The sequence below is a fragment of the Chaetomium strumarium genome (genome assembly GCF_033439665.1).
Source record: "Chaetomium strumarium strain CBS 333.67 chromosome Unknown B0T15scaffold_7, whole genome shotgun sequence".
Classification (NCBI taxonomy): domain Eukaryota; kingdom Fungi; phylum Ascomycota; class Sordariomycetes; order Sordariales; family Chaetomiaceae; genus Chaetomium; species Chaetomium strumarium.
In genome coordinates this window covers 1,107,820-1,123,186 of record NW_026944435.1, presented here as the reverse complement: position 1 = coordinate 1,123,186, position 15,367 = coordinate 1,107,820, and the positions used below count along the sequence as shown (strand labels likewise).

General features: G+C 55.7%; 5 protein-coding genes across 5 annotated transcripts; 2 read left to right on the top strand and 3 right to left on the bottom strand.

Annotated features, from left to right (window-relative positions):
* Nucleotides 1–603: 603 nt before the first annotated feature.
* On the bottom strand, nucleotides 604–3,337 carry B0T15DRAFT_561975 (Sodium/hydrogen exchanger family-domain-containing protein; the record flags this gene model as incomplete). Its single annotated transcript, XM_062870564.1, has 5 exons — nucleotides 2,829–3,337; nucleotides 2,745–2,768; nucleotides 2,530–2,676; nucleotides 1,818–2,474; nucleotides 604–1,766 (listed from the first exon to the last, which is right to left on the bottom strand). Exons 1-5 carry the CDS (start codon nucleotides 2,869–2,871, stop codon nucleotides 604–606), a joined length of 2,034 nt encoding a protein of 677 aa, XP_062718034.1. The 5' UTR covers nucleotides 2,872–3,337.
* A 759-nt stretch (nucleotides 3,338–4,096) lies between these two features.
* Nucleotides 4,097–6,617, top strand: B0T15DRAFT_298318 (major facilitator superfamily domain-containing protein). Its single transcript, XM_062863788.1, has 3 exons — nucleotides 4,097–5,023; nucleotides 5,083–5,136; nucleotides 5,192–6,617. Exons 1-3 carry the CDS (start codon nucleotides 4,348–4,350, stop codon nucleotides 6,505–6,507), a joined length of 2,046 nt encoding a protein of 681 aa, XP_062718033.1. The 5' UTR covers nucleotides 4,097–4,347; the 3' UTR covers nucleotides 6,508–6,617.
* A 319-nt stretch (nucleotides 6,618–6,936) lies between these two features.
* B0T15DRAFT_440505 (uncharacterized protein) lies at nucleotides 6,937–8,108 on the top strand (the record flags this gene model as incomplete). Its single annotated transcript, XM_062865905.1, has 1 exon — nucleotides 6,937–8,108. The coding sequence occupies exon 1, from the start codon at nucleotides 7,320–7,322 to the stop codon at nucleotides 8,106–8,108; it is 789 nt and encodes a 262-aa protein (XP_062718032.1). The 5' UTR covers nucleotides 6,937–7,319.
* A 166-nt stretch (nucleotides 8,109–8,274) lies between these two features.
* Nucleotides 8,275–9,477, bottom strand: B0T15DRAFT_298216 (uncharacterized protein). Its single transcript, XM_062863787.1, has 4 exons — nucleotides 9,158–9,477; nucleotides 8,994–9,073; nucleotides 8,845–8,896; nucleotides 8,275–8,722 (listed from the first exon to the last, which is right to left on the bottom strand). Exons 1-4 carry the CDS (start codon nucleotides 9,212–9,214, stop codon nucleotides 8,441–8,443), a joined length of 471 nt encoding a protein of 156 aa, XP_062718031.1. The 5' UTR covers nucleotides 9,215–9,477; the 3' UTR covers nucleotides 8,275–8,440.
* A 666-nt stretch (nucleotides 9,478–10,143) lies between these two features.
* Nucleotides 10,144–13,406, bottom strand: B0T15DRAFT_496722 (uncharacterized protein; the record flags this gene model as incomplete). Its single annotated transcript, XM_062867201.1, has 5 exons — nucleotides 10,144–10,206; nucleotides 10,273–11,940; nucleotides 11,991–12,064; nucleotides 12,119–13,225; nucleotides 13,379–13,406. The coding sequence occupies 5 exons, from the start codon at nucleotides 13,404–13,406 to the stop codon at nucleotides 10,144–10,146; spliced, it is 2,940 nt and encodes a 979-aa protein (XP_062718030.1).
* Between the last annotated feature and the right edge of the window lie 1,961 nt (nucleotides 13,407–15,367).

The window sequence follows — 15,367 nt, the reverse complement described above, 5'->3', positions numbered from 1 at the left end:
GATACCGTATTGCATCGTACATATGGTTCGTGTTTGACCAGGGATATGAATGCACTCGCAGTGCGGTTATACGGTTGCTTGTATTGTACGATATACCCTGTCTAATGGGTGTCTCTATAGGGAGAAAGAAGATCAGAAAATGATTACAATTCTGTAAACGGGACGCGCAGGAACTGTGCCAGCTGGTGTACCGCAAAGCTGATGTGATGTGATTATTAGTTGGCCGTCAGGAATTAATTGGGACAGCACCTTGGGCCAAAGACGCTCAATTACTGGGTGTTTGGTTCCAGGTTGGTGAGCATCTAATCGACGTCTTAGCATTGGCAGCATCCCAGTTTGCTGTACATACCAGTTAATGTAGTAATCATAGAGCGTCAGCTAACCTGCAGTCAGTAACGTACGCTAAGTCGAAACCGGACATACAGATTCCCATGTTATGGAGATAACTGCAGAGAAATCCCTTGCTAACCGGCCCTACAAACATGGAATTGTGGCCTCCAGCGGCCTCCACTATATGGTACACACCAAACGCCATCGATAGTGCCCCCTTGTATCCCGATTACCCTTTTACACCAGAAGACCACAAAGCAAGAACGAGCCAGCTCAATGAGACCCCGACCCCCCGCCCCGCCCAGTGCCCCCATCCAGCAGTAGCTTTGGCTTAATGTAGTCTTCGTCGAGTTGCCTGAACAGTGCCGTCGGATCCTCAGCGCTAAGCAATTGCCGAAAGGCGGCACTAGCCGTAAGGGGTTGCTGGTGCTGACTTGGCCCTTCCCCTGACCCATTGTGCCTGCTCGAGGAGCCGCTTTCATGGGGTTGGCCGGGGTCACCGGAAGGAGTGAGCATGGGACTGTGGCCCCTACTCCTTGGCACCGGCGCCGGGGGCGGGAGGTCCGAGATATCGATATCACTGCCGAAGTCCGAGTCGGTGTTGCTCCCCGATGCGCCGAGCAGCTCCGACCTCTCGAAATCGTCCCCTCTGGAACCCTTGTTGTTGCGGCTCCTACTGCCGTGCCGAAGTGGCGCCGCCGTGTTAGGTGACCTATGCCCCGATGCCCAGCCGCTCCTGTCACCGCTTCCAGCACGTCCGCTTCCACTGCTCGCATTGTTATTGACGTTGCCAAGGGGCAGGACTGAGCCGCGGCTGCGAGCGCCAGCGCTGCGCGGGTTGTATCCAATGCCCGTGTCCGATCGCTTGTACAGGCCACCTCCGATGGCTTCGATGTCAAACTCGTCGTCTGAGTCAGCCTCGTCTGTCACGCCGGTTCGGATGCCGAGAATTTCGAGCATGCGGGCTGTGGTGCCGCCAAAGATAATGACTGTGAGGACCACCACGACCAGAACGGTTGCCTGCAACGCCTGGGTTTCTTTCGCCGTGAAGAGGGCCGACAACGCGACGCCCACCGCGCCGCGGAGACCAGCCCAGAAAAGCATCGCTTGATAGCTGTACGGCAACTCATCGGCAACCTCACGCCCTTGGCGGCGCGCCCGGTAGCGGATGAACCAGTTGATGGCTTTGGACAGGGGGAAGACGGCCAACCATCTCGCCGCACACACCGCGAGTACCGTGACGATGATCAAGAGGGGCTGATACACAAGGTTCTTCTCAGTGAAGAGGGCCAGGCCGAGGTAGATAAAGATGAAGTTCTCCGAGAGATGGGCGAGGACCTGGAAGATGTATTTGGTGGCTAGCTGCGTCCGGCGGGACATGTTGAAGTAGGCATAGTGCTTGAGCGTGATGCCGCAGAATAGTAGCGCGACAATCCCTGTGAGATTGTAAGCATCTGTCCCTGACTACGTGGCTCACGGGCACCTACCCGACATGCCAATGGCTTGGGCGAAAAAGTATGTCGCGTACGCGATCAGTACCACCAGACAGCTTTCGATGCCGGGGTATCTCCTGACATACGTGTACTTCAGCCCCAGGGCGGTCAGAACGCCCACCAAGGCGCCGATGGCCAAGCTGCCGAAGAACTCGGACAAGAAGTACCAGGTGCCGTGCAGCATACTCCATATCCCGATTCCCCCTCCCTTGCCGCCGGCACTCTGGGCCGACTCGAAAATGACAATGGCAACGGCATCATTGAGGATCGATTCACCAAATATGATGGTGTAGAGTTTCGGATCCACCTTGTAGGCGTTGAAGATAGCCAGGATAGTGACAGGATCCGTAGCCGACAGGGTGGCGCCAACAGAGATGGCGTCGGTCCACGATACATCGAGGCCTTCCAAGGAGATGGCAGTGTAAAGCCACAAGAGCACGCCAATAACCACGGCTGAGATGAATGTCCCCGCAAAGGCAAACGTCAAAATGGTCCCAATGTTCCGGAAGAAGTTCGCCTGGTGAAGCTCGTAGCCGGAAGATAGGATGATGGGAGGCAGGAGGAGGTTGAAGAAGTACTGATAGTTGAAGTTGACGAGATCACGGATCGAGTCGAAGCCGGACACACGCAGAATCAAGCCAACGGTCATGCCTAGAAGCGATCAGCACCTAGGTTACCGAGAGGTGAAACAAAGGAGGGGCAGTACCGCCAAAGATAGAGACGACGGTCTCGTGGATAGCCGTGATCTTCCTCTGCTGCATCGTATAGCTGGTGCAGAATGCTACGATGAGCAGCATGATCAGAATGAAGATGGCCCATGATGCGTTGTTCTCCTGCTTCGGGGCGTCCTCGCCTGGGAGCAAGGGTTAGCTTGTGCTTGTGCTCGAGCTTCGACTGGACAACGTTCTGTTGGTGGCATACCGGCGGGGTCTTCCTCTTCTCTCTCTGCAACACGTTATTAGTGTCCATTTTGTGAATCCTGTGTTGTACTGGTTATATGCGTACTTGCAAGCCCCAAAAGGCCCTCGGCGAGGGCTTGCGCAAGCATGGTGGTGGAGTGCCGGACTGGGCTCGTCGCGCTCGCGGCTGTGCGCGGCGGCGGTCAAGGTCCGAGAAGGCAGACTACAGCAATTCACGATACTGTCTCGTGATAATAGGCGGGAAGCCGAGAGCGCATGGACTCGGTCTGTGAAAGTGCAAGCCTTATAATGGCCTGGGTTGATCTGAAGCCGCGCATCGGCTTCGAAAGCCTGAGTGTGAGAATCGATTGAAGTCGCCAGCTTTCCTTGGCTCGCTTGGTTAGACTGTCCCACATATTGCGGGTCCACAAAACGGAAGCAACAGCCAATCGACGGCCAACTTGCCAACGTTGGATCAGGCATGGGGGCTGAACCGCTGGTCGACTCGGCAGATCAGCAGCTTGGGATGGAATTCAAGCTCCCCACCCAAGAACGACCTTTCAAAGAGCGTGCCATCTTCTCATGATGTTTCTCGTTATTAGGCTTGGGCATCTCGGCCACGACATATGGATGGAGCACTTTGCGGTGACTCAGGTACCAGCAAGCCTGAAGATCCTGCTGCAGTTTCTCCTGCTGTGCAATTACGCCGCCCCTGGCTAGAAGTCCCGTGGCGTCGACTTCGGTGCTACACATGGCTTTTAGGATAGTCTCACCATGTGGCCGTCGGTGTCTTACCAGATGCAGGACACTCATGGGCATATCAGACAGATACAGTCTGGTGTAGGTAGCGTTCGTTCTTCCACATCCGCCGTTGCGGTGTCAAGAGATCACTTTCCAGAGAGAGAAGTTGGCAGCTGGACCCAAGGTTCCAAGCACAGTGTCAGGTGGAAACTGGAGAAGTGGGGCGCAACTGACAGGCCAGGATCCCATCAGAGAATCATCCACCTTCCTACCCCATCTTGTGTCCCAGACTCCCAATGCCGCTTCAACACTCCCTCGGCCCTGCATATTTGTTATTGCCAGACTGTTCCAGACCTGTGCCGCTTGGTGTCAACTCTGTAGATCGTGGACCAAGCATCAGGGGCATACAGCAATTACGTACTGTGTAGGCAAGCCTCTCTCTTTTGTCACCAGGCAGCCCTGCTGTTAGTGGCTGGCTGGCAAGCAGCAGATCTGCATCCGGGCTGCATCCGCACGGCAACCTCGTCACTCGAATCGCGGTCTCGTGGCAGTCGTTTACTTGACCGCCTGACTCCGGGCGTCCAAGCTATCCTAGATATAGGACATTATCAACTTTAGAAGCTTATTTTATCCTTACTCTCTTGCCACCGTTCCTTCCATCTCTTTGTTCGCTGGGTTCGAACGATTGTTACGATCGAGCCGGTGCTCACGCCCAGCCTCGCCCGGTAGCCTCCCGCTCGCGACATAACACACGCTTCGTCGGCTGCAACCGAAACGAGACCGGAACATCGCACAACCAAGCGTAATTAGAACCGATACGAGTTATCGGCCGGGACGTGGGAAAGGTCGAGTCTGACAGTACCTGCAACGGCCGCCTGCCTCGCATGACGTCGTCATCAGCAGAGCTTCCGGATCGGGCCCGCCCCGTAGACGACGAGGACCAGACAACGCACCCAATCGCAACGAGGAAGAGCGGCGATGAGGTAGCACGCGAGATGCGAGACGAGATTAGCGGTCATGGACGGCAACAACAGAACCAAGATCGGCTCGACGAGCAGTCGCCGCTGCTGTCTCCGAGCTCCGGCTCGGGCGAAGACGATGGCCTGATGGACGGCCAGCCGGCGGTCGGGAGCGGTGACGAGCATCAGAGAACTAAGAGCATCTGGTACCTCATCCTGCTGACCATCAGCATCGGCGGCCTTCAGATTGCCTGGTCCGTCGAAATGTCCAATGGCTCGCCGTACCTGCTGTCACTGGGCCTCAGCAAGTCGCTAATGGCTTTGGTGTGGATCGCCGGGCCGCTATCGGGTACTCTGGTGCAGCCGTACGTTGGCATGTTGAGCGACAATTGCCGCCTTCGGTGGGGGAAGCGAAAGCCCTTTATGGTTGGGGGCACCGTTGCTACCATAGCCTCCCTGATGATTCTTGCCTGGACCAAGGAGATCGTCAGTGGCTTCCTCGGGTTATTCGGGGCGGATCCCGACTCGAACTTTGTCAAGTACTCGGTAATTGTCACCGCCGTGCTCTGGGTCTACGTTCTTGACTTCGCCATCAACACTGGTATGGGTCTCGCCATGTCTCCGCTTTGAGAGGGTTCCATGGCTGACGAGCCACCACAGTGCAAGCAGCGATTCGTGCATTCATCGTAGATTGCGCCCCTACTCATCAACAAGGTCAGCTGCGCCCTCTCTCCGTGATGTTCAACAGGATGCTGACACCTTTCCGAAGAGAGCGCAAATGCTATGGCTAGTCGTTTCGTCGGTATTGGAAATATCGCCGGCTACCTCGCTGGGTACATGGACCTACCGGCGGTCCTTTGGTTCTTCGGCAATAGCCAGTTCAAGGATCTTTGCGCCATCGCGAGCATTACTCTTGGTGCCACGGTGCTTCTGTCCTGCCTCCTCATTCGCGAGAGGGACCCACGGCTTGAAGGACCTCCGGCCAAGGACAAGGCCGGGGTTCTCGCCTTCTTCAAGAAGATCTTCGCCTCGATCAAGAGGCTCCCACCGCAGACCAAGAAGGTCTGCCAGGTGCAGTTCTGTGCCTGGATCGGCTTCTTCCCCATGCTCTTTTACACTTCGGCGTATATTGGAGAGATCTACGTCGAGCCGTACCTGGAGCAAAACCCCAACATGACGCCCGAGGAACTCGACAAGCTCTACGAGGATGCCACGCGAGAGGGGACTTTTGCGCTGCTCATCTTTGCCATCGTAAGCCTGGCCACGAACGTCTTCCTACCCTTCTTCATCGCCCCGACTTATGAGACGCAAGTTGGCGCGCTGGCACCCGGAGAGGCCCCAGGCTCCCTTGCAGATTACAGCGAGGAGAAGAAGTCGTGGCTCCAGCACCTGATCATCCCCGGTTTTACTCTCCGTCGCGCGTGGATGCTGTCTCAGATCCTGTTCACATGCAGTATGCTCTGCACCGTGCTCGTGCGGAGCGTCACCGCCGCCACGGTCCTCATCGGCCTGGTGGGCATCACGTGGGCGTTGACCCTCTGGGCTCCCTGGGCCATCATCAGCGCCGAGATCTCGCGCCGCGACGAGATGCGCCGCGCCCAGTACGCCCAGCGCAACCGCAATCTTTCCCCTAGCGGCCGCGGCGTCACATCCCTCGATGGATACTCGTCGGACGAGAACCAGGACAGGGAGCTCAAGGACGAAGAGGAGGCCGACCAGGCAGGCGTGATCCTGGGGATCCACAACATGGCCATTGCCGCGCCGCAGATCATCGCCACCGTCACCAGCAGCATCATCTTCCGCTTCTTCCAGAAACCGCGCGGCGTGCCCGGGGACCACAGCATTGCGATCGTGCTTGCCCTGGGCGGCCTCACGGTGCTGATCTCGGCTTACTTCATCCACCGCATCCGTGACGACCCGGGAGCGGGGCCCACGGATATGATGAGTGCAGCCGAGGACGGCGAGGCGGGCAGCAGGCCCAGCACGTCGCATAGTATGTCACGGTCGTACGAGCAGCTGCCGCGGGCGAGTCTGGAGCGGGCGGCGCTGGCGAGAAGTAAGAGTTTTGGCGGGAGCGAGTATTAAGGTGGGTTGGGAAGTGGATATATAGTACATCGTAGGGGTGTGCGAGAGGTACAGTATGGGCCTGTCTGTATATTGGACGGTGCTCAGCCTTCAAGCTCCGATTTAACGGGTCGCAAGATGCGGCGTAGGACTTTGGATCAGGTTTCGGCGCTGGATGAGTAGGGGGTTGGATGGCGCGATCATGGATTTCTGGTTACTCTCTATGCACAAGTACATCACTCTAAAGGAGCATTCGTTGTCCTAGTATATTACTCTTAGGGCTATATAGGCGCTGTATGGTATTGGCCATGTTACGTCCATTGGTCACTGTGTTCGAGAGTCCTCAAGATCCGAAGATGTGCCTTCTCACCTCGAGTCATTTCGTCCATAATCTTCCTTCCCCCGTACCACCCAGTCCCTTGGCTCCTTCAAAATACTTATCAGCATGTCCAACTCCAGAAGTACAGTACCTCAATCCCTCGATAGCCGCGGCAGTGGGGTGCCAATGACGGGACGACACAACTGCATGTTACAGGCTAAACTTTGGATATCTCAAACGCCATTTACTGGACCGGGCCGGTTTATAAGACGCGGAGGCTCACATCCGCAGCAGGAAGCTGGCGCACTGTATGGAAGCGGACTGCAGTACCGTAGGGTTCTGCCGTGGTGTCATATAAATGCCGCCGGGGAACATCTACAACTGCCCCCGATTGTGTGGAGGCAGTTCGTATAAGACGCTGGTCGAGTACGTGGTAGCCAGGTCGGGCGTTTCCAGTCCCGTTCTCTGACCTGAGCCATCCTTCGCCCTAATCCAGTTTCCACTCCTCCACACGATGAAAGCATCGTCTATCCTCGCGGCGGCTGTGGCCGCCTCCGCAGTAGACGGCGCAGTTCTCTGGGACGGGCGCTTCAACGACCTCTCGTCCTCGCGGGACCTGCTCACCTGGTCGTGGAGCAACCAAGTCGGGCCGTACCAGTACTACATCCACGGCTCGGGCTCGGTTGACCGATACGTCAACCTGTCACCCGACTACAAGAACCCGAACGACACCGTCTCCAGGCAGGGGGCCAGGTTCACGCTCGACAGCACGGCCTTCTGGAACGGGCAGAACATGCGCCGCACCGAGCTGATCCCGCAGACGAAAGCCGCCATCCACCGGGGCAAGGTGTTCTACCACTTCAGCATGATGCGCAAGGACACCAACGCGCCGAGCGTCAACCGCGAGCACCAGATCTGTTTTTTCGAGAGCCACTTCACCGAGATGAAGTATGGCTGGATCAGCGGCGAGCAAGGCACCAGCAACGCCAACCTGCAGTGGATGACCAGCCAGCAGAGCCGCTGGAAGACGGAGTGGAAGGCCGGCGTGTGGCACAACATTGCCTACGAGATCGACTTTGGCGCCAACAAGGTCGGCTTCTGGCACTCGGAGGGCGGCGACGACTTGAAGCAAATCGTTGCGCCTGTGTCGGCCTCGACGTCGTCCAACGGCGCGGACTGGCACCTGGGCGTCCTGGAGCTGCCGCGGTCCGGCTATCCGGATACCAACGAGGACTTTTACTTCTCGGGCGTCTATGTCGAGGATGGGATCATCACCACCAAGATTGGCGGGCCTGGTACGTGAGCCGTATTCATATTAAACTGGATGCTGTAGGGTGGAATAAGGATTAACCAGATAGGAAATTCAGCATGAGATGATGAAAAGGAACAAACATAGAGGTCGATATGATATGACTTGACGAAAATGCGTCCTGTTAAGAGACAAGGAGTCAAATACAGCCGTGCAAGGCAGCAACCACATCATACGGGATCTAATTGCAAACGGTCCCGGCTCTGTTCTTTGGGACCATGAAATGACGAAACCCGACCTAAGTAGTAGTAGTACCTGCTACCCCCTTTCCATTCTATTCCCATTGCATTGCATTCCCCTGAGGTTCAAAAAACCGTGATTTAAACTTAACTTAACGCCTGCCCAGCCATCACAAACATCGACATGATGATGCCGATGCCTGACACCCACACCAGCGACCTGACCGGCGCCATCCGGGCATTGTCCTGCAGCACGACGTACACGTAGTTGTACACGGCCCGCGACGCGAGGTAGGCCAGCGTCAGCCGCGTCATCTGCTCGCCCGGCACCCGCGCGGCATTGCCCGCCACGACGGCGGCCGCGTACAGCCCGAGGGTTTCATATCCGTTAGCCGTCGCCGCTCTGGCGCGGGAGATGCGCCGGAGTGTCTTTTGTTGTCCCCATGATGATCGTCAGTATCGATACGCTCAGTCAAGGTCAAGGTAAGGTAGTTATGTATCTCAGACACTCTCGGTGAGGTTTGTGTTTTATTAAAACAAAAAGAACATACCACCTTGTCCAGAGACTTATCCTTGGCACACTTCTCTTCGATCTTGCGGGGGCTGTTGTTGCGTGGGTGATGTCAGTTATGAGAGTGGATTGATTGGGAGTCATAAAACAGTAACCCATGGATGTAAGGTATGGAACTGGGCAGCTGACTTGGCATTGTCAAAGTTCTTGCCCGCCAGCATGGCGGCGTAAGTGTTTGGAAGCATGCACAGAGCCCATGCCGCGGGGATCTAGATAAGGATGAACGAGCAATCGTCAGTCAGGTACTCTGCTCATTGTCCGCAGGAATTCGAATAGGCTGCAAGCTTGTTTACCGTGTAGTACGACCAGTTGCTCGAATAAGTCGAGGTAAGACCAAGGAGGGAAGCCATGGCAGAGAATGGGTTATTTATCCTTTGGTCTTCTTGCAGTGAGTAGTAGTACTTTAGTAGACTATAAGTGCTGGGATGAAGATGTTTCCTTGAGTTGGATGTCAAGAACTGAGGTGGTGTGAAGGAAGAGAACCAGTTTGTGTGCCGCCGCCTGTTAAAGCATACCGCTAGCCAAGGTAAAAACTGGGAATATAACTAGCCCGACCTACCAACTTCTGTACAAAGGGCTGCCCAAGACTCCGAGAACTCCTATGTCATGCAGGTACACGTGTAAGAATGCGTAGATATACCCCGCTTTACCTAGACGGCCAGTTAGGTGCCCATTCTCGACCCATTTGTCGCTGCTACCTGAAACCTAATGAGGTCAATGAATCCGAGTGCCAAGTGTAAGTAGTATCCACATGTACAGCTCATACGGTGACTCCCGCCGCATATGAATTTCGAAGAAGTGCCCAACAAGAATCTAATAGGCAATGAACTGGTAGCAAGTAGCATATCGACTTCTGTTGTAAGGGTATCATGTCATCATGACGGGTAATCAAACAAGAAGACTAAAAGAAACGTATGGGTTGCCCGCCACGCCAGTCTCGGCATATTTTCATCTCCGAAATCCAGTCCCACGCCTACAGGACCACTCTGAACCAAACCCCTTCCCAGTCGGCCACCTGCCGTGCGCCGCACAAGCAGCGTTCCCGCGTGACCCAGTCCACATCTGAAGCGTCCCTAGGCCTAGCCCTCAAAGGGGTAGAAAAAAGAAGAAGAAAAAAAAAAACAAACTTTATGAGAAGGCGCATAGAATGGAAAGGCGTGCGTCAAGTCGTAACGCGTGAGCAAGAAGGCCACCAAGGGACCTTTACGCAGTGCCCATCGCAGTCTAAGAAGAAAAACATAGTTCAGATATGCAGCAGCTCACAGCGCCGATATGCCGTTCATACGGCGCCCCTTGATCTTTGCTTACGAGCGAGCCAGTCGCCAAGCATATCATCGAGTCGCTGTCACGAATCCCTATCAGCAACCGTTCGCGGCCATGGCGGGAAGTGGAAGAAGCAGAAACTTACTGTTGTAATCTCAGCTAACTTAGCATTCTGCTCCCTAAAAAGCGAATTCGCAACCGGGTGATCCGATCCAACCGGATCAACATTGCTCTTGTCATACACCACGACGAGCAAGTCCCGAATATCGGAGCTGGAGTCAAAGAAGGCGCGCAGGCTGGCGTCATCCCAAGACTCGGATCTCGTCGTCGACGGGGTCTGCAAGGTCTTGTGGTCAGGCGTGTCGGCATCCTCGTGCTCGATAAGCTCCGGAGACGGCGTCGACCGGGGTGAGGCACGGTCTTCTTCCTGGCTCGAGTTGTCTACCATCAGCGCTGGCGGGTTGTTGTTGACCGGCGAGACCTGGACCGGCGATTCCGACAGGCGCTCCGTCGTCTGTTGATGTGGTGTGCCGACCGCAGATGTGCTGCCTGCCGGCTGTAAACTCCTTGAGGCTGGTGGGCCAGCTTCCGGCGGGTCGCCCCGTGGTCGCGTTTGCGGCAGAACGGCATCCTCGCGCACACGAGACTGCTGGGCCATCTCGGTTGTGGCATCCTCGTCCGAGTCAGAGACATCAAGTTCCATAGAAGACCTTGCGGCAGTGGTCGCCGCCGGCTTCGCCTCTGCATTGGAAGCCTTCGACAGCGGACTCTTGATAGGAGACGCATCGCGGTCTCTTGGTTGATCTCGGGAATTGGCTTCGGGGTACACCTTCGGGCTCGATTCGACGATACGCATCGAGGTCGGGGGAACGTTGGCGACATTATTGACCCTGCTTTCTGACAAGAAAGCCTTGACATCCACGCCGTTCTCCCTGGTGCTGTTTGATCTCCTTGTGGGCGACGGCTCAGACCTGGGCTGCTGTTTCTGCAACTTGCTTGGATGCCTCTGGGGAGCCCCCTTTTCTGGCGATGGGCGCAATTCGTCATCCTCTATGTCCTTCTCTTGCGCGTCGACTTCCATCGACCGTTTGCCAAAGGAATCGTCGTCCTCGTCTCCTTTCGACTTCTTATCCTTCCGGGAGAAGAAGCCCCTCAGGCCGCCCGGTTTCTTATCCTTCTCCTTCTCCTTTCTCTTCTTTTTGTCGTCCTTACCGAGTACGTTGTCTTTCTCGAGCTTGTCTAGGCTAGGACGCTGCTTCATTTCCCTCGATTCGCTCGACGTCCGTGGCCCGTTGTCGTCACGCAGCAGGTTCGGAGTGAGTGTGATCTTCTTGGTCTCGACAGTGTCGTCTTTGAAGAACGAGTCCCGAACGGTGCCGTCTCTTGTCTTCTTGGGCCCATCTGACGATGTCCTGGGCTCGGAACCCTCCTCGACTACTCTGGACACGGTCTTATTGTTGGTTGATGAGGAAGCGTTGTCGCCGCGAGCCTCTTGCCTCTTGGAATCGACCTTGGCTTGCTTCTGCTGCGACTTCGGCTTCAACGGTTCGACCTTGGCTGTCTCATCCTCCATCTCCAGGTCGCTGACTGAGTGTTGAGACTGTTGGTTCTGCTGCCCTTGCTGTTGCTGCTGTGGTGCGAAGGGCTCAGCCTCCGCGTCTTCCTCCTCGGTCGAATATTCGGCCTCAGAATAATCAACATATGTCGGAGCAGCGAACTGAACTGTCTTGGTCTTCCGTCTCTTCATGGCCGACCTAATAGGATTCGGGTCCCGGGCCTTGTCGACCTGGTCTGTGAGCATCGTCATGGAAAGCTACACGCGGTCAGTACAAACTCGTCAGGCGTGATCCCCTCTTTGCTTACATCGATGTTTCGGTGTTTGTTCAGCCGGGCTAACCGCTCCGTTGGCGTCTCAATGTGTTCCGCCGGCAGGTAGCCTGGAAGAGTCACGATTGGCATCATTTTCGAACGTTTGCTGGCAGGCTACTTACCGATGCTGCTGTCTTTTACGACCCGCACTAGCCACCAATAGCTGTTGCTGTCGTCAAGCAAGACCATCGTGTCCCCTTTTGTCGCATTGGCTTGCCCTTCGACCGTCGCCACAAAGGTGTGGAGGGCATAGACGAAATCGAAGTCGATGTCCTCTGTGTCTTGTAAGCACTCGCCACCCCAGCCGGAGTCGATGAATCTGGTATCAGAAAGGCCAAGGAAGTCGCCATCATCATCTTCGTCGTCGGACTCGTAAGGTACCGTCAGGTCGTCACCGTCCTCCCTGTTCTGCGCCTCGTCATCGCTGTCAACCTTTGGAATGATCGCCCAATTGCATTCGCCGTTAGAGTCCTCCTGCGCGAGGAGTTCGTCTCTCGCACCCGCCCAGAACCCATCGCGGTCGTATTCGGTATTTTCTGGGAGGCTGCAAATTTCGTGAGAGGCATCGTCTTCGGTGTTGCCGTTCGCTTCGGACTCACCGTCAAGATGATGATGGCGACTTCTAATGGGAAAGGAAGATGACTGCTCAACCACGCGCCCGTCCGCTTCTCGCCCCTCTCTCCTCAATGGCATGTAGTCAGGACTTGCAAGGTATGGTGAAGACGACCTCGTGTCACAGACATCAGGCGAAGCCGACGGGCCATGCCTTGTTGCCGGCTGCGAGAGGGGTCCCGGCTTGCTGAAAGTGAGAGTTGCAAGAGTGAGGGTTGACCCACCATCCTCGATTGAAGGCGAGCTGGAGATCTTGTCCATGTCGTCTTCCATGTCGACCTCCGCATCGCCGTCCAAATCCGCCTCATCAGCGTCGTGACCAGAGAGGCCACCATTCTGGGCAATTGCCAGGGCGTCCTGTTGGGCCCCGACAGGCATGTTGTCCGTAAGACCGTGATGTTGGCCACCGGCGGCGGAATCGAAGACGTGGGCGTGTTGCTGGGGATCGTCCGCGTTGGCGTTCCACGAGAGATGGGGACTCCGGAGATATTCCTCAGCAGCCTCCGCCGCGACCTCACGGAGCGTCTCAGCTTGGTGTGGTGCGAGCGACCCGTCGGTGGTCGGCCTGTGGTGCTTCTGGGCGGACGGTGTCTCGTGCGCTTGGAGGTCAATTGTGTCTGATGGCAAATGGTCAGAGCCAGAAAACAAGTTCGACAGTCGCGCGGCACGGACTGGGGCACAAAAGGAGGAAGCCGGGGCGTGGCCATCCCAGCCACAAGGAGCTTGGCTACGGCCAGGGGCAGGCGAGATGAAGGGAACGCAACACATACCAGCGCGAACAAACTGCGGCCGGGTCATGGTGAACGATGCCCCGTAATGTCTCCAGAGTATATCGTATGTGGTTGGTGCTTGCGCATGGGAGTTTCAGTAATGCAGGCAATGACGCGGGACATTGAAGAACTGGAACGATTGCAGAATGCGCCTCTTTGGGACGAAAGGAATGCCGGACAGAAACCCTGATGCTCTCCAGCCGCGGCTGCTGTGGGCTGGCGACGCTCGCCCCGTTCGGTATAGTGCAAGGCACAGTGGATGGAAGCTGGCTTGGCGTCCGAGAGTTGCCCAGGGGTCGCATCGAAGTCGATCCACTAGTCTGACTTACACTACTGTGTACATACCTACCTAATTTATCCTAACCCCTCTCGCCCCTTTGCAGAATGAGAAACGTCTTAACTATGGCCTATGGGAGTGGTGTCGGGTTTTGCTGAGGGCGCAGTGCGTATCGCCGTGGACGCGTCCACCACCGCATTGGTTCGCGACGGAATGGGGAAACTGTGATTGTCACAGCACGGGCGGTCTTGGCACGTGTCTCGGTCCCTGTTTCCTTTGCCCGGCTGTTGCTCCAAGTCAGGGGCATGGAAGTTTTGCAGTCGAGAACACTGTCCTCCGGTAGACCATGGAGACCTAGAACTGGCGGAGAACAGTTCTCAAATCCTGGGTCGAGCATTTGGCGTCTTGGTCGCTGGCCCTCCTCGGAAGGGATGATTCGTCCCGAAGACGAAAGTTTTTAGTGGACATCCACAGACGCAGGCACGGCAGGCTAGTCGGGACCAAATTGGGACCTGACTACAGGGCTGGTCTTGTGGGTTGGCGGGGCTCTACGGCTGCCCCGCCCTTCGCTTCGCTGTTGCTATCATGATTCATGGATTCAAATGATCCATAGCCAAGGTATCTGCTAGATGCAGATGAGGCATGACGGCCCTATATGGCCTTCTTGCCGCGAAAAGGCGATACTTCAGGGTATCAAAACAATGGAACAACAACATCCCGTCATGTACTTTGCGGGTTAGGTAGTGCCGAGTCCGCGAAAGACGAGAGCCGTCAGGACCATATGCCACGGTGTGTCAGCACATGGATGCTATATTATCAACTCAAGATACGTTAAGGTATTAATGTACCTTGAAACATCCATGTCGTTGTCACTATTGAGATGCCAGTGAGAAAAGACAAAGGACTTAGTAGAGGAATGGGGTTCGTCTGGCTCCCTGTACCTTGACAGGTGAACCATCCGGCGTCAACGTCTTACAGGGTCCGTTTCCATTCGCTCGAGGTTCGCTGTCTTCGGGTGAGGTTCGGGTGAATCAAGTAAGAAAGCTACTATCCTTCCCCGAGTCAAAAAGAACCGCACATTGCTCTTGTTTGAGTGACAAGAACCGGGAAGGTAAATCGAAGAGGGATGAAAGGAAAAGGGAAAGCTAGAGCACGATCAAAGTGAAGCTAAAAAGGTGGAGAATGGGAGAGAAAGAAAGAAAAGAGGTCCGGCCAACGGCGATCTTGTTGAGCTTCCAGGTTCTTATTCTGGCCAGAGGGGGTTGCCGTCGCTAATACTATCGACACTCACTTGAAACAGCCTGGAGGGGGACGTGCTCATGCCATTTTAAGCAGTAACCTAAGTATTGACCAGCGACATCAGCATTGGAGTCGCTATACGGAGTACTGTACTCTACGGAGCTGCCGGAATTCTCCGTCACTCACAACGCAAGTCCACTGTGCGAAAGCCGTCGGATGTGCCTAAATAAGAAACACACTAAGGTAGTAGTCTATACCGAGCCAACAAGGCTGTCACAGCTGTCTACATACAAAGTAGCAACTCGCGAACCGTCAGTCGTGTCGGCTGGGGAGAAAGACAATGCTTGCAGGTGCAACAAGTCCACCCGATGGTTTCACGCCGCAGAGGATTGGCTCCAATGGCTGGGCATCGCTCGTTGCCAAGGCGCTTCCCCAGGAGAGACAGACAAGCCTTTGCCAAGCCTGGATACCAG